Source organism: Aedes aegypti, unplaced genomic scaffold (genome assembly GCF_002204515.2).
Source record: "Aedes aegypti strain LVP_AGWG unplaced genomic scaffold, AaegL5.0 Primary Assembly AGWG_AaegL5_hic_scaff_1978_PBJ_arrow, whole genome shotgun sequence".
Taxonomy (NCBI): domain Eukaryota; kingdom Metazoa; phylum Arthropoda; class Insecta; order Diptera; family Culicidae; genus Aedes; species Aedes aegypti.
Genome location: NW_018735464.1, coordinates 26267 through 50336, shown reverse-complemented (window position 1 = coordinate 50336; position 24070 = coordinate 26267). Strand labels below are relative to the sequence as shown.

The 24070-nt window shown below is 39.1% G+C and overlaps 1 protein-coding gene and 1 long non-coding RNA gene across 2 annotated transcripts; both read left to right on the top strand.

The window, feature by feature from the left end:
- The first annotated feature begins 16851 nt into the window (after positions 1 to 16851).
- Positions 16852 to 18589, top strand: LOC5569153 (probable methyltransferase TARBP1). Its single transcript, XM_021856687.1, has 4 exons — positions 16852 to 17880; positions 17943 to 18094; positions 18160 to 18330; positions 18396 to 18589. Exons 1-4 carry the CDS (start codon positions 17005 to 17007, stop codon positions 18550 to 18552), a joined length of 1356 nt encoding a protein of 451 aa, XP_021712379.1. The 5' UTR covers positions 16852 to 17004; the 3' UTR covers positions 18553 to 18589.
- Positions 18590 to 19701: 1112 nt separating this feature from the next.
- LOC110680899 lies at positions 19702 to 20280 on the top strand. Its single transcript, XR_002503018.1, has 2 exons — positions 19702 to 20081; positions 20171 to 20280. It is a non-coding gene; the product is annotated as an uncharacterized LOC110680899 (long non-coding RNA).
- The last annotated feature ends 3790 nt before the right edge of the window (positions 20281 to 24070 follow it).

Below are 24070 nucleotides of genomic sequence, written 5' to 3'. Positions count from 1 at the left end.
CGGAGCAATTGGCTAACTTGGATTCCCTGAGGAATACATTGGTAATCATCTCTAGAATTCTTGGACGAAAATCCTCCGAGAACATTCCTAGTGTAAAATTCTCAGCGAACAATTCCCTAAAGGGAAAACCAGCATGAATTCTCTGAAACACATTCCGAGGCAATGAATCTAGTAAAATTCTTACTAGGAATCCCCAGAAAAATTTTACTTGGCTAGATCCCCAGAGAAATTCTTGGAGAGAATAATCTTGAATAGATTTTTGAAGGAAAATCTCTGAAGGATAATTCTGACAAATCATCGGGGAGAAATCCCTTTTAGAGAAATCCCAAGAAATTCCATGGAAGGTAATTCTCCCCGGAGGAGAGCTTCTTTTGTTAGAAAATCCGGGAAAAATTACATGGAAAAAAATCTACCGAAAGGCATACCCGTATTGAAACGCACAAAAGGAACTTCCCGGCAAGGAATTCCACAGGAATTCAAGGATGGACCTCCGGAGACTATATTATCAGAAGAACTGCTAGGAAATTCCCGGTGTTAGCTCCAGAGGATATGAACAGAAACTCTGAATAAATTTTCCGGGGGGAATTCTGTACAAAATCATATAGAACTCTTAAAAAGACTATTCCTAGAGGACTCGCAGATAGCGCTATCCTGAGAAGAAACTTCCGAAGCTGCGTTTCTGGTTGGAACTCCAGAGGCGTTTCTAGAGAACAACCGAGAATAAATTACCTGCAGGATTACTAGATACGAAATCGAAGAAGAAATTCCGGTGGAGCATCCAAGGAACTTGTCAGGTAATTTAGCGGATGAAATCAGACGAGGAATCGTTGAAAAATTCACAGAGAGATGTTTCTACAAAAACTCCAGAGGAGGTTCTGCAAGAACTCCAGAGGAGTTTCTGAAGAATTTTTGGTACGAATATCCGGGAGGAAGTTCCAAGGGGAATTGCTTAAATGACAATACGCAGAGATTCATCGGCGGGAAATTACTAAAGGACTAGGTACAAACTGAGAGTTCTCTCCCTCCTCGTTCTCTTTCGATTATAACAGTAGGAATACTAAAGATTTATAGAGAAGTCTTTCTACTATAGATTCGAAAGTCAATTCTCCCTAGAACTAAACCGTTACATAAAAAAAAGCAACGAAGAAGTATGTGATAACAGCTATTAATGAAAAGAAAGTAAAACAAGAAGATAAGCACCCCTACTCATGTTGATTAGTGTCTTAGTAATGTTCGCCGAGAATATTCTCGAAGATACTTAAAAATCCAGGAGGGAAACTGCCGAACGTAATACACGAAGAACTCGGAGGAATCACAAGCGAGGACTCTAGCAGGGAATTCCGGAGGAACTTAATGAGAAATATGCCTAAGAACATCTGGAGGACTTTACCGCAGCGAAATGGCGTCTACCAAAACAATTCCAGATGACTACGGAGAAATTCCACGAGACTTCAGGAAAATGTTTTGCAGTATTCTCCAGTAATGAGAATTCTTATTAGGCGACTCCGAAGCAATTGCTAATTTCTCACAGCCAATATGTATTTCTATAGAAACCACAGAAAAAATCCGCAGGAAAATCCAAGACGACCAATTTGGGAGAATCTTGTGAGGAATTCCTGCGGGAAAATTACCCAGAACAGAGCGTCTTGGGGGATACCACCCGGAGGGATTCCCGGAGAAAAATCCTGGAGGAATCTCCGATAAAATACTCTGGAAAAAATCTCGGAAGGAATTTTTTGAGAAAATGTCCAGAAGAATTTCTTAATGAAATCCCCAGGAGAGATGATGGATCTTCTTCTTCTTGATATTAAGTTCTCTCTGGAACAGAACCTGCTTCTCAGCTTAGGTTCTTCTGAGCAATTTCACTTTCACAGTTACTAACTGAAAGCTTTCTTGACCAAATTTGCCATTTTGCATTCATATATCGTATGGCAAATACAATGATACTCTATGGGTTATTCAGATATTTATAACGCCGAAAATGGCCATTTTTGACACCCACCACCCTTTCGTATGCTTTTGTAACAATATTCTACAATTTTTTTATGAGTCGTATAATTGCAAGGGCACCCAACCACATTCAGCGTTATGAAATTTGTGAATGAACCCTATGCCCAGGTAAGTCCAGGAAATTTCCATTACGAAGAGATCCTGGACCGACGACCTTGTAGTCGCGGATTCTAAGCATCGTCCATGGTAGGGAATCTCCGAATAAATTTTACGAAAAATCCACGATGGAATTTCTGCAGGAAATGCCCGTAGGAATTCCTGGACGATATCCTTAATGGAATTTCTTGGAAGAGTCCCTTGGAAAAATCCCCGGAATAATTCCTGGAGGAAAATCGCCAGAATATAAAAAGGCCTCTGGAGGAGTTCCTGCAAGAGGAATTCCTGGAGGAAGTTCCAGAGAAATTCATGGAAAAAGCTCCAGACAAATCTCTGGAGAAAATCCCCGGAGAAATTTAACGGAGAAATAATGAAATCGCCGGAGGAATTCCTGTAGGAAACTCCCGGAGAATTTCTGGACGGAATCCCCAGAGGAATTCTTGGTCGAAATATCCTGAGGATTACCAGAGAAAATTCCCGGTAAAGTTCCTGAAATTTCCGAAGAAAATCCCCAGAGGAATTTTGAGAAAACCCCGGAGGAAATCTAAGAAACTCCTGAGGAATACCTGAAGAAATCTCCGGAATAATTCCTGGAGCAAATCGCCACAATATAAATGGCCTCTAGAAGAATACCTGAAAGAAATCCCTGAGACATCTCCGGAGGAAACTCTGGAGGAAGTCACGAAAGAATCTCTGGAGAAAATCCCCCGAGGAATTTCAAAATGAAATCTCCGGAGGAATTCCTGTAGGAAATCCCCGAAAGAATTTCTGCACAAAAATCCCCAGAGGAATTCTTGGACGAAATACCCTGAGGTAAAGTTCTTGAAATTTCTGGAGGAAATCCCCAGAGGTATTATTGGAGAAAACTACCGGAGAAAATCCTGAAGAAATTTCTGGTGTTAATTTCCGGAGAAATTCCTGGTTCAACTCTTCTATGAAATTCTGGAGGAAATCTCAGGATTAAATATTTGAAATAAACGAAGAAATTTCTAGAGAAAATCCTCGGAGAAATTTCTGAATATCCCTGGAGGAATTGCTATTGGAAATCCCCTGAGAAATTCCTGAAGAAATTCCCGGAGGAAATCCTGGAAAAAACTCAGGAATAATTCGTGGAGCAAATCGCCAGAACATAAAAGGCCTCTAGGAAGTTCCTGCAAGAAATTCCTGGAAGAAATCTCCGGAGGAATTCCTGGAGCAAGTTTCGGAGAAGCTCCTGGAGAAAAACTCCAGATAAATTCTCTGAAATAATCACCGAAGAAATGTCTGGAGAAAATCCCCAGTGGAATTTCTAAATAAAATCTCCGGAGGAATTCCTGTAGGAAATCCCCGGAAGAATTTCTAAACGAAATCCCCTGAGGAATTCTTGCACGAAATCCTCTAGGGTATTACCAGAGAAAATCCCCTGTAAAGTTCTTGAAATTTCCGGAGGAAATCCCCGGAGGAATTTCTGGTGGAATTTATGGAGAAAACTCCCGGAGGAAATCCTGAAGAAATTCCTAGAGTAAATTTCCGGAGAAATTCCTGATTCATCTCTCCAGAGAAATAGGAATTGCTAGAGAAAATCCTCGGAAAAATTTCCTAATATTCTGGAGTAATTGCTAGTGGAAATCCCCTGAGAAATTACTGAAGAAATTCCCGGAGGAAATCTTGCTGAAAAATCTCCTGAAAAATTCCTGGAGCAAATCGCCAGAATATAAAAGGCCTCTAGAGGAATTCCTGAAAGAAATCCCTGGCAGAAATCTCCGGAGGAACTCTTGGAGGAAGTCACCGAAAGAATCTCTGGAGAAAATCCCCGGAGGAATTTCTTAATGAAATCTCCGGAGCAATTCCTGTAGGAAATACCGGAAGAATTTCTGGACGGAATCCCCAGAGGAATTCTTGGACGAAATATCCCGAGGGATTACCAGAAAAAATTCCCGGCGAAGTTCTTGAAATTTCCGAAGAAAATCCCCAGAGGAATTTCTGGAGAAACCCCCGAGGAAATCCTAAAGAAATTTCCTGAGGAATACTTGAAGAAATCTCCGGAAAAATTCCTGGAGCAAATCGCCAGAATATAAATGGCCTCTAGAAGAATTCCTGGAAAAATCCCTGGCAGACATCTCCGGAGGAATTCCTGTAGGAAATCCCGAAAGAATTTCTGCACAAAATCCCCAGAGGAATTCTTGGACGAAATACCCTGAGGTAAAGTTCTTAAAATTTCCGGAGGAAATCCCCGGAGGTATTTTTGGAGAAAACTACTGGAGGAAATCCTGAATAAATTCCTGGAGTAAATTTCCGGAGAAATTGCTGGTTCAACTTTCTATGAAATTCTGGAGGAAATCTCAGGATAAAATCTTTAAAAATAAACGGAGAAATTTCTAGAGAAAATCCTCAGAGAAATTTCTTAATCTCCCTGGAGGAATTGCTATTGGAAATCCCCTGAGTAATTCCTGAAGAAATACCCCGGAGGAAATCCAGGAAAAAATCTCAGGAATGATTCCTGGAACATATCGCCAGAACATAAAAGGCCTCTAGAGGAGTTCTTGCAAGAAATTCCTGGAAAAAATCTCCGGAGGAATTCCTGGAGGAAGTTTCGAAGAAAATCCTGGAGAAAAACTCCAGATAGATTCTCTAGAAAAATCACCGAAGAAATCTCTGGAGAAAATCCCCGGAGGAATTTCGAAACGAGATCCCTGAGGAATTATTGCACGAAATCCTTTAAGGTATTACCAGGGAAAATCCGCGGTAAAGATTTTGAAATTTCGGAGGAAATCCTCGGAGGAATTTCTGGTGAAAATTATGGAGAAAACTCCCGAGGAAATCTTGAAGGAATTCCTAGAGTAAATTTCCAGAGAAATTCCTGATTCTACTCTTCTATGTAATTCTGGAGAAATGTCAGGATAAAATCTTTGAAATAAACAAAGAAATTTGTAGAGAAAATCCTCGGAGAAATTTTTGAATATCCCTGGAGGAATTGCTATTGGAAATCCCCTGGAAAATTCCTGAAGAACTTCCCCGGAGGAAACCCTGGAAAAAATCTCCGGAATAATTCCTGGAGCAAATTGCCAGAACATCAAAGGTTGCTAGAGGAGTTAATGCAAGAAATTCCTGGAAGAAATTCCGGAGGAATTCCTGGAGGAAGTTTCGGAGAAACTCCTGGAGAAAAACTCCAGATAAATTCTCTGGAATAATCACCGAAGAAATGTCTGGAGAAAATCCCCAGTGGAATTTATAAATAAAATATCTCCGAAGGAATTCCTGTAGGAAATCCCCGGAAAAATTTCTAAACGAAATCCCCTGAGGAATTCTTGCACGAAATTCTCCTTCTATGTTCTATATTACCAAGGAAAATCCCCGGTAAAGTTCTGGAAATTTCCGGAGAAAATCCTCGGAAGAATTTCTGGTGGAATTTATGGAGAAAACTCCCGGAGGAAATCCTGAAGAAATTCCTAGAGTAAATTTCCGGAAAAAATCCTGATTCAACTCTCCAGGGAAATATGATTTTCTAGAGAAAATCCCCGGAGGACTTTCTTAATATTCATGGAGGAATTGCTAGTGGAAATCCCTGAGAAATTCCTGAAGAAATTCCCGGAGGAAATCTTGGTAAAAAATCTCCGGAAAAATTCCTGGAGCAAATCACCAGAATATAAATGGCGTCTAGAGGAATTCCTGAAAGAAATCTCCGGAGGACTTCCTGGAGGAAGTCACCGAAAGAATCTCTGGAGAAATCCCCGGAGGAATTTCTTTATGAATCTCAGGAGGAATTCCAGTAGGAAATCCCCGAAAGAATTTCTGGTCAAAATCCCCAGAGGAATTCTTGGACGAAATACCCTGAGGGATTACCAGAAAAAATCCCCGGTAAAGTTCTTGAAATTTCCGGAGGAAATCCCCGGAGGTAATTTTGGAGAAAACTACCGGAGGAAATCCTGAAGAAATTCCTAGAGTAAATTTCCGGAGAAATTCCTGGTTCATCTCTTCTATGAAATTCTGGAGGAAATCTCAGGATAAAATCTTTGAAATAAACGACGAAATTTTTAGAGAAAAACCTTGGAGAAATTTCTGAATATCCCTGGAGGAATTGCTATTGGAAAACCCCTGAGGAATTCCTAAAGAAATTCCCCGGAGGAAATCGAGAAAAAAATCTCAGGAATAATACGTGGAGCAAATCGTCAGAACATAAAAGGCCTCTAGAGGAGTTCCTGCAAGAAAATTCCTGGAAGAAATCTCCGGAGGAATTCCTGGAGGAAGTTTTCGGAGAAACTTCCTGGAGAAAAACTCCAGATAAATTCTCTGGAATAATCACCAAAGAAATCTCTGGAGGAAAATCCCCAGAGGAATTTCTAAAGGAAATCTCCGGAGGAACTCCTGTAGGAAATACCGCGGAAGAATTTCTAAACGAAATCCCCTGAGGAATTTCTTGCACGAAATCCTCTAGGGATTATCCAAGAGAAAATCCCTGTAAAGTTCTTGAAATTTCCGGAGAAAATCCTCGGAGGAACTTCTGGTGGAATTTATGGAGAAAACTCCCGGAGGAAATCCTAAAGAAATTTTTAGAGTAAATTTTTTGGAGAAATTCCTGATTCAACTCTCCAGGGAAATAGGAATTGCTAGAGATCCTGCGAAAAATTTCTTAATATTCCTGGAGGAATTGCTAGTGGGAAATCCCCTGAGAAATTCCTGAAGAAATTTCCCGGAGGAAATAATGCTGAAAAATCTCCGGAAAAAAATCATGGAGCAAATCGCCAGAATAATAAATGGGCCACTAGAAGGAATTTCCTGAAAAAAGAATCATCCTGGCAGGAAACTCTCCCAGGAGTAACTCCTGAGAAAGTCACCGAAAGAATCTCTGGAGATTTTTTTTTAATGAAAATCTCCAGAGGAAATTCCTGTAGGAAACCCCCGGAAGAATTTTTGGACGGAATCCACAGAGGAATTCTTGGATGAAATACCCTGAGGGGTTACAGAGAAAATCCCCGGTAAAGTTCTTGAAATTTCCGGAGGAAATCCCCAGAGTTAATTTTGGAGAAAACTACCGGAGGAAATCCTGAAGAAATTCCTAGAGTAAATTTCCGGAGAAATTCCTGGTTCAACTCTTCTATGAAATTCTGGAGAAATCTCAGGATAAAATCTTTGAAATAAACGAAGATAGTTTGAAAGAAATCCTTGGAGAAATTTCTTAATATTCCTGGAGGAATTGCTATTGGAAATCCCCGGAGGAAATCGAGGAAAAAATCTCAGGAATAATTCCTGGAGCAAATCGTTAGAACATAAAAGGCCTCTAGAGGAGTTCCTGCAAGAAATTCCTGGAAGAGATCTCCGGAGGAATTCCTGGAGGAAGTTTCGGAGAAACTCCTGGAGAAAAACTCCAGATAAATTCTCTGGAATAATCACCAAAGAAATCTCTGGAGAAAATCCCCAGAGGAATTTCTAAAGGAAATCTCCGGAGGAACTCCTGTAGGAAATACCCGGAAGAATTTCTAAACGAAATCTCCTGAGGAATTCTTGCACGAAATCCTCCTAATATGTTATATATTACCAAGGAAAATCCCCGGTAAAGTTCTTGAAATTTCGGAGAAAAATCCTCGGAGGAATTTCTGGTGGAATTCATGGAGAAAACTCCCGGAGGAAATCCTAAAGAAATTCCTAAGAGTAAATTTTTTGGAGAAATTCCTGATTCAACTCTCCAGGGAAATAGGAATTGCTAGAGATTCCTCGGAAAAAATTTCTTAATATTCCTGGAGGAATTGCTAGTGGAAATCCCCTGAGAAATTCCTGAAGAAATTCCCGGAGGAAATCCTGGAAAAAAATCATGGGAGCAAATCGCCAGAATATAAATGGCCTCTAGAGGAATTCCTGAAAGAAATCCCTGGCAGAAATCTCCGGAGGAACTCCTGGAGGAAGTCACCGAAAGAGTCTCTGGAGAAAATCCCCCGGAGAATTTCTTAATGAAATCTCCGGAGGAATTCCTGTAGGAAACCCCCGGAAGAATTTTGGACGGAATCCACAGAGGAATTCTTGGATGAAATAACCTGAGGGGTTACCAAGAGAAAATCCCCAGTAAAGTTCTTTAAAATTTCCGGAGGAAATCCCGGAGGTATTTTTGGAGAAAACTACTGGAGGAAATCCTGAAAAAAAAATCCTGGAGTAAATTTCCGGAGAAATTCCTGGTTCAACTCTTCTATGAAATTCTGGAGGAAATGTCAGGATGAAATCTTTGAAATAAACGAAGAAATTTTTTAGAGAAAATCCTCAGAAAATTTCTTAATATCCCTGGAGGAATTGCTATTAGAAATCCCTGAGTCATTCCTGAAGAAATACCCCGGAGGAAATCCAGAAAAAAATCTCAGGAATAATTCCTGGAGCAAATCGCCAGAACATAAAAGGCCTCTAGAGGAGTTCTTGCAAGAAATTCCTGGAAGAAAATCTCCGGAGGAATTCCTGGAGGAAGTTTCGAAGAAAATCCTGCAGAAAAACTCCAGTAAATTTTTCTGGGAAAATCACCGAAGAAATCTCTGGAGAAAATCCCCGGAGGAATTTCTTAATGAAATCTCCAGAGGAATTCCTGTAGGAAACCCCCCGGAAGAATTTTTTGGACGGAATCCACAGAGGAATTCTTGAATGAAATACCCTGAGGGGTTACCAGAGAAAATCCCCGGTAAAGTTCTTAAAATTTCCGGTGGAAATCCCTGGAGGTATTTTTGGAGAAAACTACTGGAGGAAATCCTGAAAAAAAAAATCCTGGAGTAAATTTCCGGAGAAATTCTGGCTCAACTCTTCTATGAAATTCTGGAGGAAATGTCAGGATAAAATCTTTGAAATAAACGAAGAAATTTCTAGAGAATATCCTTGGAGAAATTGCTTAATATCCTGGAGGAATTGCTATTGGAAATCCCCTGAGTAATTCCTAAAGAAATACCCCGGAGGAAATCCAGGAAAAAATCTCAGGAATAATTCCTGGAGCAAATCGTCAGAACATTAAAGGCCTCTAGAGGAGTTCCTGCAAGAAATTCCTGGAAGAAATCTCCGGAGGAATTCCTGGAGGAAGTTTCGGAGAAAACTCCTGAGAAAAACTCCAGATAAATTCTCTGGAATAATCACCAAAGAAATCTCTGGAGAAAATCCCCAGAGGAATTTCTAAAGGAAATCTCCGGAGGAACTCCTGTAAGAAATACCCGGAAGAATTTCTAAAACGAAATCCCCTGAGGAATTCTTGCACGAAATCCTCCCTAATATGTTATATATTACCAAGGAAAATCCCCGGTAAAGTTCTTGAAATTTCCGAAGAAAATCCTCGGAGGAATTTCTGGTGGAATTTATGGAGAAAACTCCCGGAGAAAATCCTGAAGAAATTCCTAGAGTAAATTTTTGGAGAAATTCCTTATTCAACTCTCCAGGGAAATAGAAATTGCTAGAGATCCTCGGAAAAATTTCTTAATATTCCTGGAGGAATTGCTAGTGGAAATCCCCAGAAAAATTCCTGAAGAAATTCCCCGGAGGAAATCTTGCTGAAAAATCTCCGGTAAAAAATCATGGAGCAAATCATGGAGAATATAAATGGCCTCTAGAGGAATTCCTGAAAGAAATCCCTGGCAGAAATCTCCGGAATAACTCCTGGAGGAAGTCACCGAAAGAATCTCTGGAGAAAATCCCTGGAGGAATTTCTTAATGAAATCTCCAGAGGAATTCCTGTAGTAAACCCCCGGAAGAATTTTTGGACGGAATCCACAGAGGAATTCTTGGATGAAATAACCTGAGGGGTTACCAGAGAAAATCCCCAGTAAAGTTCTTAAAATTTCCGGAGGAAATCCCCGGAGGTATTTTTGGAGAAAACTACTGGAGGAAATCCTGAAAAAAAATCCTGGAGTAAATTTCCGGAGAAATTCCTGGTTCAACTCTTCTATGAAATTCTGGAGGAATGTCAGGATAAAATCTTTGAAATAAACGAAGTAATTTCTAGAGAAAATCCTCAGAGAAATTTCTTAATATCCCTGGAGGAATTACTATTGGAAATCCCCTGAGTAATTCCTGAAGAAATACCTCGTAGGAAATCCAGGAAAAAATCTCAGGAATAATTCCTGGAGCAAATAGCCAGAACATAAAAGGCCTCTAGAGGAGTTCTTGCAAGAAATTCCTGGAAGAAATCTCCGGAGGAATTCCTGGAGGAAGCTTCGAAGAAAATCCTGGAGAAAAACTCCAGATAAATTCTCTGGAAAAATCACCGAAGAAATCTCTGGAGAAAATCCCCGGAGGAATTTCTAAAACGAAATCCCCTGAGGAATTATTGCACGAAATCCTCTGAGGGATTACCAGGGAAAATCCGCGGTAAAGATTTTGATATTTCCGGAGGAAATCTTCGGAGGAATTTCTGGTGGAATTTATGGAATTTATCCCGAAGGAAATCTTGAAGAAATTCCTAGAGTAAAATTTCCGGAGAAATTCCTGAGTCAACTCTCCAGGGAAATATGATTTTCTAGAGAAAATCCCCGGAGAACTTTCTTAATATTCATGGAGGAATTGCTAGTGGAAATCCCCTGAGAAATTCCTGAAGAAATTCCCGGAGGAAATCTTGGTAAAAAAATCTCCGGAAAAATTCCTGGAGCAAATCGCCAGAATATAAATGGCGTCTAGAGGAATTCCTGAAAGAAATCCCTGGCAGAAATCTCCGGAGGAACTCCTGGAGGAAGTCACCGAAAGAATCTCTGGAGAAAATCCTCGGAGGAATTTCTTAATGAAATCTCAGGAGGAATTCCAGTAGGAAATCCTTGGACGAAATACCCTGAGGGATTACCAGAAAAAATCCCCGGTAAAGTTCTTGGATTTTCCGGAGGAAATCCCCGGAGGTAATTTTGGAGAAAACTACTGGAGGAAATCCTGAAGAAATTCCTAGAGTAAATTTCCGGAGGAAATCCCAATTCCTGGTTCAACTCTTCTATGAAATTCTGGAGGAAATGTCAGGATAAAATCTTTGAAATAAACGAAGAAAGTTTTAAAGAAAATCCTTGGAGAAATTTCTTAATATCCCTGGAGGAATTGCTATTGGAAATCCCCGGAGGAAATCGAGGAAAAAATCTCAGGAATAATTCCTGGAGCAAATCGCCAGAACATAAAAGGCCTCTAGAGGAGTTCCTGCAAGAAATTCCTGGAAGAAATCTCCGGAGGAATTCTTGGAGGAAGTTTCGGAGAAACTCATGGAGAAAAACTCCAGATAAATTCTCTGGAATAATCACCAAAGAAATCTCTGGAGAAAATCCCCAAAGGAATTTCTAAAGGAAATCTCCGGAGGAACTCCTGTAGGAAATACCCGGAAGAATTTCTAAACGAAATCCCCTGAGGAATTCTTGCAGGAAATCCTCCTAGTATGTTATATATTACCAAGGAAAATCCCCGGTAAAGTTTTTGAAATTTCCGGAGAAAATCCTCGTAGGAATTTCTGGTGGAATTTATGGAGAAAACTCCCGGAGGAAATCCTTTAAGAAACTCCTAGAGTAAATTTTTGGAGAAATTCTTGATTCAACTCTCCAGGGAAATAGGAATTGCTAGAGATCCTCGGAAAAATTTCTTAATATTCCTGGAGGAATTGCTAGTGGAAATCCTCTGAGAAATTCCTGAAGAAATTCCCGGAGGAAATCTTGCTGAAAAATCTCCGGAAAAAATCATGGAGCAAATCGCCAGAATATAAATGGACTCTAGAGGAATTCCTGAAAGAAATCCCTGGCAGAAATCTCCGGAGGAACTCCTGGAAGAAGTCACCGAAAGAATTTCTGGATAAAATCCCGAAGGAATTTCTTAATGAAATCTCCGGAGGAATTCCTGTAGGAAACCCCCGGAAGAATTTTTCGACGGAGTCCACAGAGGAATTCTTGGACGAAATATGATAAAATGATCCACTTATCCCGCTGGTACACTTCCCCCGGTGTACCCCAATTTAATATTTTTATATAATATATATGGAGAGGGATCAAAAGTTACACGCATATGGATTAACCATGGTAGGTAACGCGATTCATCAGCCTTTGAAAAAAATCGTTAAAATAAAATATAAAAAATAACTAGGAGAAAAGTATGTATATTTTGATTTCATGTAAAACATGTCAGCTCATGTAGTGTCGAACCATTGGAAACCCCGTCAAGAATAATATTGGTACCATTGGGGTGTTACACGACGTACATAAATTGGCCACCTGCATTTGATTTTGCTGTAAATGGCCGAATTATAAACGCGTAAATGTCTGCCAAAATACTTTGATCATTCTATCAGGTTTAAATATTTTTTATCATATTTCATTCATATGAAACTAAAGCATGAATTACACTCATCAGTTGATGAACCATTCTAGAATTAGCAGCCATAAACCACTTTCGAAATTTTCGATCAAATATAGAATAAGGTTGAAGACTGAAGAACATTTTGAAGGTATGCGAAACTAAACAGGATTTTTTTCAGCATCTATAAAGCACTCCGTAGAGTCAAATATTCTTCATGATTTTAAACATCCTCAAATAAATAAATGCCCAGAGAAATTCTCTACAGTCATGATTGTTCAAAATGACAAATTCAATTTCGGGCCGTCCAATTTCGGACTTTCCCGAGAGAAGGGTTGGGAGGGATCTGGCCAAAGACCGCGTTCCATACACATTTGTTTTTTTACTCGTAAGTACAATAGACCACGAGATGATGGGGGGTCTAAATATAGAAAAAAAAACATGTAATTAATGAACCGACCCTTTGCCAAAAAAAAAAAACTTCAATAATCTCAGAAGTTCCCGTCCTGCTCAAATATGTTATAGAACTCTTCAGCTTTTACCAGTATTTCGTAAATTCAGAAAAAGAAAAAAGAAATGATGGGTATTTCAAAACCACATTTTTGTGAATATCACCAGTTTTTTGTTGTCAGATATGGCTGTGAAGATCTCCAGCAGTCCTTCTTCATACTTCGTTATAGAAATATACTGTTTGCATGAATATAGAATATGCAAGTGGAAGTCCGCAACAATGAAAGTATTCCATAAATCCTCGGAAGATATATTTCCATCGATGTAGAAATGGAAACAAACAGATAAAGACCATGATATCAATGGTAATAGGAAAAATATAAGGGAGCTATTTGTTTTGCGTAAACTTAGTTATTTATTTGACTTCTCAATATTATCACTTTGAAGCTGAAATTTGACAAATTGGCTAAACTAGAGGCTATCTATGCGACAAAAAATGTCGTATTCATCGGAGATAGGTATACGTTTTAATCCAAAGTCCAATTTACTGACATACTGGCTTTTCTATAAGGATTTCGATTGATAAATAGTTGAATAAATTCTAGAAGTCTGATAATAATTGAAGTACCTTTCTTAGTAATTAAAAGTCTACGCTCGCGGATATAACGTAAAGCAAAGTGTGTTTGGGTTCGATCCCCGGATGGTCTATACCCTAGAGTATTTTGGTAATGGCAATTCCTAGAAATCAGTTTCTAGCGTTGAACGAACGCAAAAAAGGCAACTTTGTAACAGACAGGTTTCAATCAATAACTGCGAAACACTAAAGCAAACAAAAAAAAAACTTGTCAATTCTATTGCTCTGTTGCGATTTTAACAAGAAACATTATATTTGAAATTGAATTTTGCACACCCTCCCAAACATATACACATCGAGTTTGTTATTTTCACTCAGAACGAGGCTAATTATTTTGTTCTTTCACATCACAACCCCAAATATGGACTTACTTATCTCTGAGCGAAAATAACAAACGCGGTGGTATATTTTTCTAAGCGTATAGTTTGAATTGAAAATGAAAGCATGTTTTCTAAAGTAAGAATAAGCTTCAACGAGCGATGTATCTCGCGGTGCCATGCCGTGCCATTGCCATGCCGTAGAGCACAGGACACGATTGCAGTAGCTAATATGAATAGGACGTAATTTATTTTAACAATTTCCTGTCAATGCCTATACAAAATTATCTCATCTGATAAGAATAACCCTGTAAACATCACTAATGATAATAATTATCAATTGTTTCACTTCTACGACACAATTTCCGAAAAATAATTGTTCATAATATAGCAAACTTATATTGTACAAAATGAGTCAGGCCCATATGAAAGGAGATGCCTTTCTTTTGTATGGTTGTTTGCGTGCGACAAAAGCCGTTGCATCGAAATGCCGCAGCGGATGTATGCAACATAATGCAGCATATGAGGGGTGAGTTGATGGATTATTTATAATACTGGCGAACAAATAATTACATATCAAAAACATGTGCTTCTTGATCTTTACAAACGAGTTTCCGTTGAGTCAATGACATTGACTCCTGGCTTGACACAAATCACAAGCATAAACAACAACAACATGACTATGTATGACAAATTTATTTCAATGTATTTAATGTAACCGTACAATACGTACAAAACCAGTCCATCAATTTTTCGTTATCATATTGTGAAAGATAAGGCAATATTTTAGCAGAAATCCATCAACCAAAATTTGACAAAAAATTGGGTTTTACATGTTATATTCAGGTCAATATCGATCCACTATTTGAATGACTGCAAAGTACAATTCAATTCAACCTGATATAGGAGTCTGATTACAATAAAGCATCTCTTATGCATGTCAAGTATTGCACAGAAAGTCATGACTGCGTTCCAAATATTTGTTTCAGAGCGCAATACTATCAGGCATCCCCTCGTATATACCAATACGTGTGAGGTTTGTCGCGCAACAAACGGGCGTTACTTTATGGTTCAGCTTTGATTCTCCCATTCGTAAATAAATTCATGGGCGAAAAAATTGCACAATATTATGATTACTATTTTCAGCTAAATTTTATATGCAACCAACAGGTTTTTCGCCACAGTCTTGTGGAGGACATTATGATCGATGGAAACATCGAAAAAATTTTGATCAAATATCGTATTTTCTCAGAGAAATCAATGGACAAAGACCATGTACCACTACTCACATATACAAACAGGCAGGAGTTATGATTAAAAAATATTACTCTTATTTGGGAAAATCGTGGAAAACCACGAGGAAAGCTGAAAATACAGTTCAGTTTTCATTTGATATCAAATGCTTATACTTCAAATTTTTGTTTTGGGCAATTGTGTTAAACTTTTTAGTATCAATATATGCTGTATTTTCTCGTTTTGGCACGCAATGGAAAACCATGAATTTTCCGGGAAAACTATATCTATTTCTCTAGAAAACTCATCAATCAGCTTCCAATGATTCATACAAACTATTTCATGTCCAAAAATATATAGGTCACCGCGATAATTTTTGAGCAATACACGTGGAAAGTCATTCAATGGCAAAATTTTCCCGACTTTGCTTGTTTCGCCGAAGTAAGCTGGAAAAACCAAGGAAAATTCTGGAAAACTTTTTTCCACGATTTGAAGGAAACATGATCCCTCGTAGCGTGAAAGGTTTTATATGACCAAATTCGGCCAGGTTTAAGCAGCCCAATGGTCTAAAGTCAGCATAACGCCTTCGCTCCCATACACATTTCAAATCGCTCAAACCCATTAGACGATCGCCTTAAGCACTGAAAAGTACTGTTTTTGTAGCACTGAAAAGTACTGTTTTATTGCTTTAGGTAGTTTTTAAGAAAACTTCCAAGAGCAGAGAGAATTCGTGTACGCACAGCACGAAGGTACGATGCGCACTGAATGAATGCTTTTTACTTTTTCTATTATCCGTGCGACGGTTCTTGCAATGATGCCTCCCTTCAGTGTTCTGATATTCACACTTTTTTTTTCTCTCTTTTACCTTTCTATTCCTCCTTTTTATTGTCCTATACCCCACTTCTTCTTTTCACCGTTCAGGTAAATGCTGATAAAGGCTGTTGTTTGGCGAGGCACAAATCTCCCATTGGTAGGGGAACGTGCCGCCTGAGCCGATGTTCTGATACCTGATAAAACTCACGGCATAAAAATTAACAAGGCGGGCTCTTTACTGAGGCAAGACAATACTTAATGCCCAAGGAAGTCAAGGAAATTTCCATTATAAAAAGATCCTGGAGCGACCGGGAATCGAACCCGGACACCTTCAGCATGGATTTGCTTCGTAGCCGCAGAATCTAACCACTCGGCTAAGGAAGGCCCCAGCGTGAGATATATCTATATACCTAGAGGGTGCGAACTGGATATCAACAAGCAGCCAGGCTACTGTCAAGCTAAAATTTGCTTCAAAATGATCCGAGTGTGCGGCCGTTAGTTCGTCACGCCAAAAACTGCTATACATTTTATGTGATACAAAACTATTAACTGTTTAAAAAAAAGTTGGCTTGGTCTTATTGATGTGTAAGTTTTTCAAAACTTTTGTGAAATATATATTTGACTAACATACGGTCGAAAACTATCCGATTCAGCTTATTTATTGAACTTATTGCCTGCATCAAACTGCAGAAGCTTCATGTGAAGTATTTTAAGTGTGCATCTTGAAAATGGTTTCCTGCGAAACAAGCAAACAAACAACGGTTAGCACTGGTAGAAAAAAATATGTTCAAATTGAATGACCAAAATGTTGGAGACCGCACCCCTCAGCTATATACTATAGTATCGAATTTAAACATCATGCACGCACTTTCATAAAAAAAAATTTGGGCATCTTCAATTTTATTCTTGAAATAATTTGTAGAGGTATTATTTGACGAAACCTTCGAGAAGCAACTAGTAGTTTTATTGGTAAATGAGCAAGATCTGTGGTGTAATTCTAACGCAACTTATAAAAAAAAGAAAACAAATATTCGTGTAACATTCTTACATTAATTATCTAATTCAATTTTTTCTTCCAGTTTGCTCCACAGACCACCAACCCAACTACAATCAGACGCTCGAGTAAGAATCCTGTGCGTACTATTCCTCTACCGGTTGACTAAAACCAGTCATCCTGATGCTACCCTATTTATTCTGAAACTCGAGCGCATGCTGGTTGAAAAATTCCTACAGATAACCAAAGCCAAGGAACGATACTACGCCGACTCACAAACCCATCGACACAAACTGCGAATAGTCCAAGCTCTTTGTGTGGTAATCAAGCTAACAGGAACAAAACCGTACTCCCTGTTAGACATAGTCCTGTACGAGACAAATCAACCGAACATCAACTACCTCATCGAGTTGATTCTTGCAGACTCAACAATCGATACTCTAACCATTATCAACTCCCTCAAGAATGACAAAGTCAAAGTGTCCGGCGTGCAGTCAGTGTTCGTCATTCTATGGTTACGATGCTGCAAAACCAACTACCTCGACGCGGAATACATCAACTTTTTGTTGCCGTGGACTATGGCACAGAACTTTTCTACGCGCTTGTACGCACAGATCACCATATCCAAACTGTTGGAAAAGTTCTACGATAAGCCCACCAAACCAGACCAATGCCCTTTTAGTAACATTTTCAGTGCAATCAACAGTTACCTCAAGCAAGGCAACGTGGAGAAGAATTTGGAGAAATGTATGAAAGACTTCCGCTTCAACAGCATCTTCGATTACGACAATCTGCTGACGCTGGAAAACGTGTTCCACAATATTCCCAAAGTGTCTGGGATGGCTTCGGAGGATGTTGTTGGGACTAAAATTCTTAGGGAGTGTTTTGAAACATTGCGGTTGAGCGAAGTTAATTTGGGGGACGCCCTGAAATTCGATTATTTGACTAGTGAGAGGAAGGAGAATTTGTTCCTGAACCAAGGTTTTGGCGGAGCAGATCATATTCAGAAAAAGATAGTCCCGCTGAAGTGTTTGGAGCCAACGTTGGAACTGCTTACGAATTTGCCAGAGAAGCTGCGCTTGAAAAAGAAAGTAAGTATTTTCTGCTGATAAAATTTGAAAATATGATTAATAATCATTAAAAAATCTTTCAGGGCAATGTCGAGGGCTTGATCGTTGTAGCAAGTCTAGTCAACAGAGCGCCAAATTTAGGTGGCTTAGCTCGCAGCAGCGAAATATTCGCGGTGAAACAGTACATCGTTAATTCGTTGAAGGATTTGGAGAACAAAGAATTCCAAGCGCTGAGGTGAGCTTCAAAAAAACTTCAGTAAGTGATTTTCATTTAAATTTGATCGTTTATAAACCCCACAGTATGACTGCGGAAAAGTGGTTGAACGTTGCGGAGCTGAAATCCTTCCAGATTGTCGACTATTTGCTGGAGATGAAATCAAAAGGATACTCTGTCGTTGGTGCAGAACAAACGACTGGAAGCCGACCGATACAACAGATAGAATTTCCGAAACGCTCGATTCTGGTGCTGGGGTGAGTTTGTCATTCAGAAAAATGTTTAAAGCTCTAAGGTAATATTTTTCTTTTCGTATTCGTAGGCATGAGAAGGAAGGACTTCCTGCGCACATAATTTCCCATTTGGATATAATAGCGGAAATTCCACAGTTCGGAGTGGTTCGGTCTTTGAATGTTCACGTTACTGGTGCTATTTTTATGTGGGAATACGCTAAACAGCATCATGTGGTTGATCTATGAAATCGTGGGACAATATATTTTTGAATTTTTACCAGTATTAGAGCGCATATTGTGATGAGAAAGAACTTCATATTTAACCAAGAATATTAAAAATTTGTATATTCTTGTTTGCGGGCATTTTTAAAAGCATCACGTCTTCGTCTTTCTCCTTTGTTCGATACTTGGTCTTATATGGTCATAAGGGACAGAATTAGTTACCTTTGTTTTAGGTTTGAAAACAAATTTCGACTCCGGTAATTTTGGGATCTTTTAGAGGATACTTTAAACAAATTCATGGAAATATGAAAGCTTGTTGATACTACAAAATTTTTATAGGGACTTTAGTAGTGTTTGATCCTTAGAAGGTGTTGGTCGCGCGTATGCTTGCTCTAGCGAATGGCAAGCAGTGATGCAAGTTTGATCGTGTTAACCGTCTTGTGCAGTGAGGGAGTGTTGTCGCGATTACTATTGGTAGCAGTGTTAGATCTTTAGAATGCGAGTAGTGTTTAATCCTTTGATCGCGCCACTTGCACCTGCGGGGGCGAGTGTCGCGTCGTTCGCATAATATAGTAAAAAGTGTTTAAAACCAAAAGTTGAGCAATTTCTTAAGAGTTAAGATTCTTGGAGGAATTCCATGGGAAATAATTTCTGAACAATCAAACTTACCTCCTGGCTCCTTTTGTTTTCCCGATCACAGTTTGGTCTCTTTTCGGTCTCTTTTTAATTCTAATAAGAGACCTGGTCTCGTTTTTCAGGCAAGAGGTCTCTAAGTTCCTCACAGTCGCCACCAGGATTGTTCAAGTGGTTTCCTGAGTTATTCCGAATTGCCTTGGGGTAGCAAGCTGTATCATTCTTTTATCTTAAGACTGGTGAGTGTAAGATCATTTTCGATGTTAAAGGTTTCGACACTAAGGGCCAAACCCCTTCAGCTGATGCAACTGGTTTGACAATTGGCGATCGATAAGAAGAAAAGAAGAAAACATTGTATGACAGTTTGTAAAGCATCAGCCTATGCATGCTATAAAACGTTTGACTTTTACTGTGCGCCCTGTTTTCAAAATGCCCGTGAGAGAGAGTGAGACAGCACCAACACACGGCGCACAGTAAAAGTCATGAGAACAAAAGAATTTATGGCACGTACAGAGGCTCATAAAACGCAGAGCAAATACACGAAGGGCTGTCTTATTAGCTCAACTACCAAACTAGACACTTGTTGTTTATTTATAAATAAGTAGAAAGTTACAGTGAGCTAGAACACGGTGGTTTGCGAATACCCTTTAAAGGGTAAAAAATACCCATTTTCAAATAGCAATCATTTCTGTCATAAAATGGGGAATTTCACAATCATGAAAAGGGTAAAAATATACTCTTTTTTTGAACTTGCACACAGTGCAAAAACGGGTAAATTTTTACTCATTAATGGGTGAAAAATTAGTTGAAATCGAAAAATCAATCCTGCGCGACCACCATCAGTTGTCGGAAGAGCCGCTTGTTGATCCGTTGAAATTATTGTTAAAATTATCATCTTCCAGGACGCCAAGTACCCGCAAGTAAGTACAATATTGTTGGAGAATACCATATTCATATAGAAACGTTGAAATTGTATGTTAATTATTTCAAATTTCTTTCATTTTTCCAGATCTACGACCGAAAAAAATGACGAACTTGAAAAAAAGCAGGACGCAGCATTCACAATAATAAATGTGTAACCAAAGGTAGATTATAATAAAAACGGAATAAATTAATGTTTATTATTGTGTATTTCTTTCACAACTGGACTGCGAAGTGCGGCCTCATAAGTGCGAAAGTGTGAATAAAAGTGCGGGATTGCATTGAATCCTGTTGGTGTCTTCAGAGCACTTATTCTTTGATTTCCGAAGAATAAGTCCCCCGAAGACACCTACACGATTTGATGTAATTGCGCATTTTTATTAGCGTTTCCGCACTTGTAAAAACTTCTGTGATAGTCCAGTGATGAAAGAAATGCGCAATATTGATTTTTTTAATTTACACGATGAAATTCCCTTGTTTGCATTATACTGAAACGCCCAGCAAAATATTTTTGACAAAAAGGGTAAATTTTTACCCATTTTGTAAAACATTCAACATCTTTACAAGGGGTAAAAAAATACCCATCCATTGACAGAAACCGCTTTTACTCTTTAAAGAGTAAACCGTGTTTACTCATTAAATGTGGAGAGGCACTTCTAGCGGAAATGGGTGAATTTTTACCCATTAAAGGGTAAACGCAAACGACCGTGAAGGTTGTTGTCTTCGGCATCGTTGCTCAAAAAAAAAAACAAACGCTTTCTGTCAGTAACAAATATTATCATCAAATAAATGGCGCTAGCAACAAATTTTCTTCAATTCTTCATCTCGAGAACCTGATAAGCTAGAAGGTTGGGCTTTCTGGAAGTGATTGGGGATTCATCCGCTCAGGGGGGGTATACGCAACGAGGTGCGCCTACCGTTCATGTTTTGTGGGTGTGTTCGTGTGGCTCAGAACGCTGCTAGACATCCCGCTGTTTGAGTGTTGAAAAGCATCAGCATTTGCTACCTGGCATGACCCGCGTTTTCGACCTGTGCTGTTTAACCGGCCCGCGAGAGAAATGATGCTGTTTGGGACGGCCCGCGTGAGAGATGATTGTTAGGCGAGCTTTGTTTGTAGTTGACAGCCGTACACCCACCCTGCATCCGCTATGTGGTGATACAGACATGCTTACAATTCAATAGGGTCCTAAAATTTTTAATGAAATCTTGTTTTTATTTAATAAGACGAAAGAGAATGTTCTTGCAACCACTTTAGCAATTTTTCCTGTTCAAATAACGGTCAAATCACATTTAAAATTAAATTTCAAAAATAGGTTCAAATTTGAACTTTGACACTTTAGATCATGTTTGACATTCACTGAGTCGGCAAAAACGCCACAGGGGCTTATCTTTTAAACACGGAAAACAAAATACACCCAAAATTTGAGTTTAAACCAAAGGGTGTGACATTTCGGAAGGAACACGGAAAACAAAATACACCCAAAATTTGAGTTTAAACCAAAGGGTGCACACTTAATTCAGAATGCCGAATCTCGGCTTATTTTAACCGAGATCCGCACAGCCGAGTAGTCGGCAAACAAATTTCCTGGGATCTCGGCAAATAAAAGCCGAGTATCAGTAAATCGAGCTTCGTTGCTAAGCAACCGGACAGTTTGTTAGCTGAGTCTCGGTTAAAATCGGGAAACCGAGATTCGCACAGCCGAGCTCGTGAAAAGAATCTAAGTGTGTGTGACAAAATCTCAAAAATCTGAAAACAATATTTTTTGGCCGTAAACCAACGAAAATCATACAAAAATTGAGTAAACATGTGATTCTGACCTAAACTTAATCGTTTGGTACTAAAATTAGGACAGGACTTTAGGACCCTATGGTCTTATCCACTGGTGTACTAAACTGACTCGGTCGAAGAATTTTGACACTAGAGCGGGTCCAGATCACGTGGGGATCATACGGGAGCGTGCCCCGCTCAAGTGTCACAATTCTCAGACCGAGTAAATTTAGTACACCGGTGGATTAGACCATGGTATTATCCATTGGTGTACTAAACTGACTCGGTCGAAGAATTTTGACATGTGCACTAGAGCGGGCCAAATCACGTGGGGATCATACGGGAGCGTGCCCCGCTCAAGTGTCACAATTCTCAGACCGAGCTAATTTAGTACATCGGTGGATTAGACCATTGACAAACCAGACAGTGAATTGAAAATAAATTATCTTTAACCTTCTATATTTCAAGGTCTCGATGGGTTAGAAGGTTGGTGTTTTCGGCAAAGTTGTTTGTATCCTAAGGTTCTGACTAATTCCTATGATTTTTATACTGGTCTATATGTTCACAGTTGAGTAACATAATTTAAATCTTTTTATTTTGCATGGGGAAAGGCATCTGAGCATGAGCCTGAACATGAGCCTAGATGACCGTAGACCAGAACAATCAAAGTTGCACAGAGATTCATGAGGCTTGGGATTAGCTATTTAAAATGCCACTTTAATGTGCACAAATCGAGAGCTCAAAATTTTAAAGTCATTAACGGCGCTGGCTACGTCTTTACGGTCATCGGGGGAAAGGATGGAATGTTAGTTAGACAACCATTCTTACTAGAGACCGAAGCATCTCCTGCATCTCAACAGCTATTATGGAAATGAAAACAATGTAGATAAGGATCTGGAAATCACCTATGATTAGTGATGCGATCCATGATATATCCACGCCAAAATACATTGTGACGGATTTCACGCCAACTCGACAAAGGGATTGGCAGCACCCCTTCAGAATTCAATGAAACTTTCTGGATGTCAAAAGTATGTGAAACTAAGATACTTTGCATATTTTGTATTTTCAAAATCGATCTAGACTAACATTTGAAAAGGGTCAAAGTTTTTTTTTACTTTTTTTATAAACCCGTATAACTCGAAAACGGTAAGACCTACAAAAAGTGTTGTATGGGGGACTGTCGTGAAATTTCCTGAAGTTTTAGAAAAATATTGAAAAAATGAAAAAAACATTTTCTACACCGAAAAAACAATGATTCAAAACTTTAAAGTCTGCTAATCTGCTAATATCAACGCACCCCTAGCCATGGGCAATCTGCTTTGTTTACACAAACATCCCTATAAACCCCACGCTGGGAAATACGTTTACCGAAAAAGGCGTTATGAGGTTCTGCACTGCATTTTTGTATTGGATTTACTTTAATGGCATTGTTGTTAGCAATTCACAAAAAAGTGAAAGAGAAAGAAAACATGATTTGTGCAGGCAGAGCCCCATAGGCCATGCTATACCAGTTAGCACGCCCGACGCCCACCGATGACAGAGTGGGTAGGCTCGCACCATCGTCCCGCCCTTCTACCTATTTTTGAGATAGGCAGTTCTGTCAGGGTGTAAATAGTTATCATTATCCATGTAATACAAATGTTAAATTTTTGTTTAAGTCTGAACCAAATTAGACTGTTATATTGGATACTTGTCTCATTTAGCTGGAGGTTGCTGCAATCCTTCGTTGGTCCGTTGGTTCCGACGATCGTTCCCGTATCCGCGTTTCCTCGGCCATTACGCTGTTTACATTGCATTGTTGCTCGTGGTAGTGGCGGGTTGAATATGAAAACAAGGATAGGGAGAGAAGAAATGTTAGTGATTGTAACATGCTTTATTGCAGTATTGGCCTACACTGAAGTCATACAAAATTCGCTCTTTGGATTCCCACGATAACAATCCCTGAAACTGATTATGAACCACATAAAATTTATCCGATAGAGCAAAAATCTTAATGTTTCAATGTAGGACAATCCAGCTTTATTGCATGTGAGAAGTTCTTGATGATATTCTCAAAACGGCCATTCAGAATGGTTCGACGAATGTTGATAAAAGATCATTATGATGAAATTAACGCGACGACATGTTAGTTAGCTCAAAAAGATTATTGTATTTGCAACTGATAATTTAAATAGTTAAGCTAAGGGTCGATTATTGTATATAGTTTTATAGATATGG

Bases quoted from the DNA above. Each gene is read 5' to 3' on its own strand.
- LOC5569153 (XM_021856687.1), top strand. From the start codon at position 17,005: ATGCTGGTTGAAAAATTCCTACAGATAACCAAAGCCAAGGAACGATAC. The intron at 17,881-17,942 runs GTAAGTATTTTC...AAAATCTTTCAG, and splicing joins AGCTGCGCTTGAAAAAGAAA to GGCAATGTCGAGGGCTTGAT. The intron at 18,095-18,159 runs GTGAGCTTCAAA...TAAACCCCACAG, and splicing joins AAAGAATTCCAAGCGCTGAG to TATGACTGCGGAAAAGTGGT.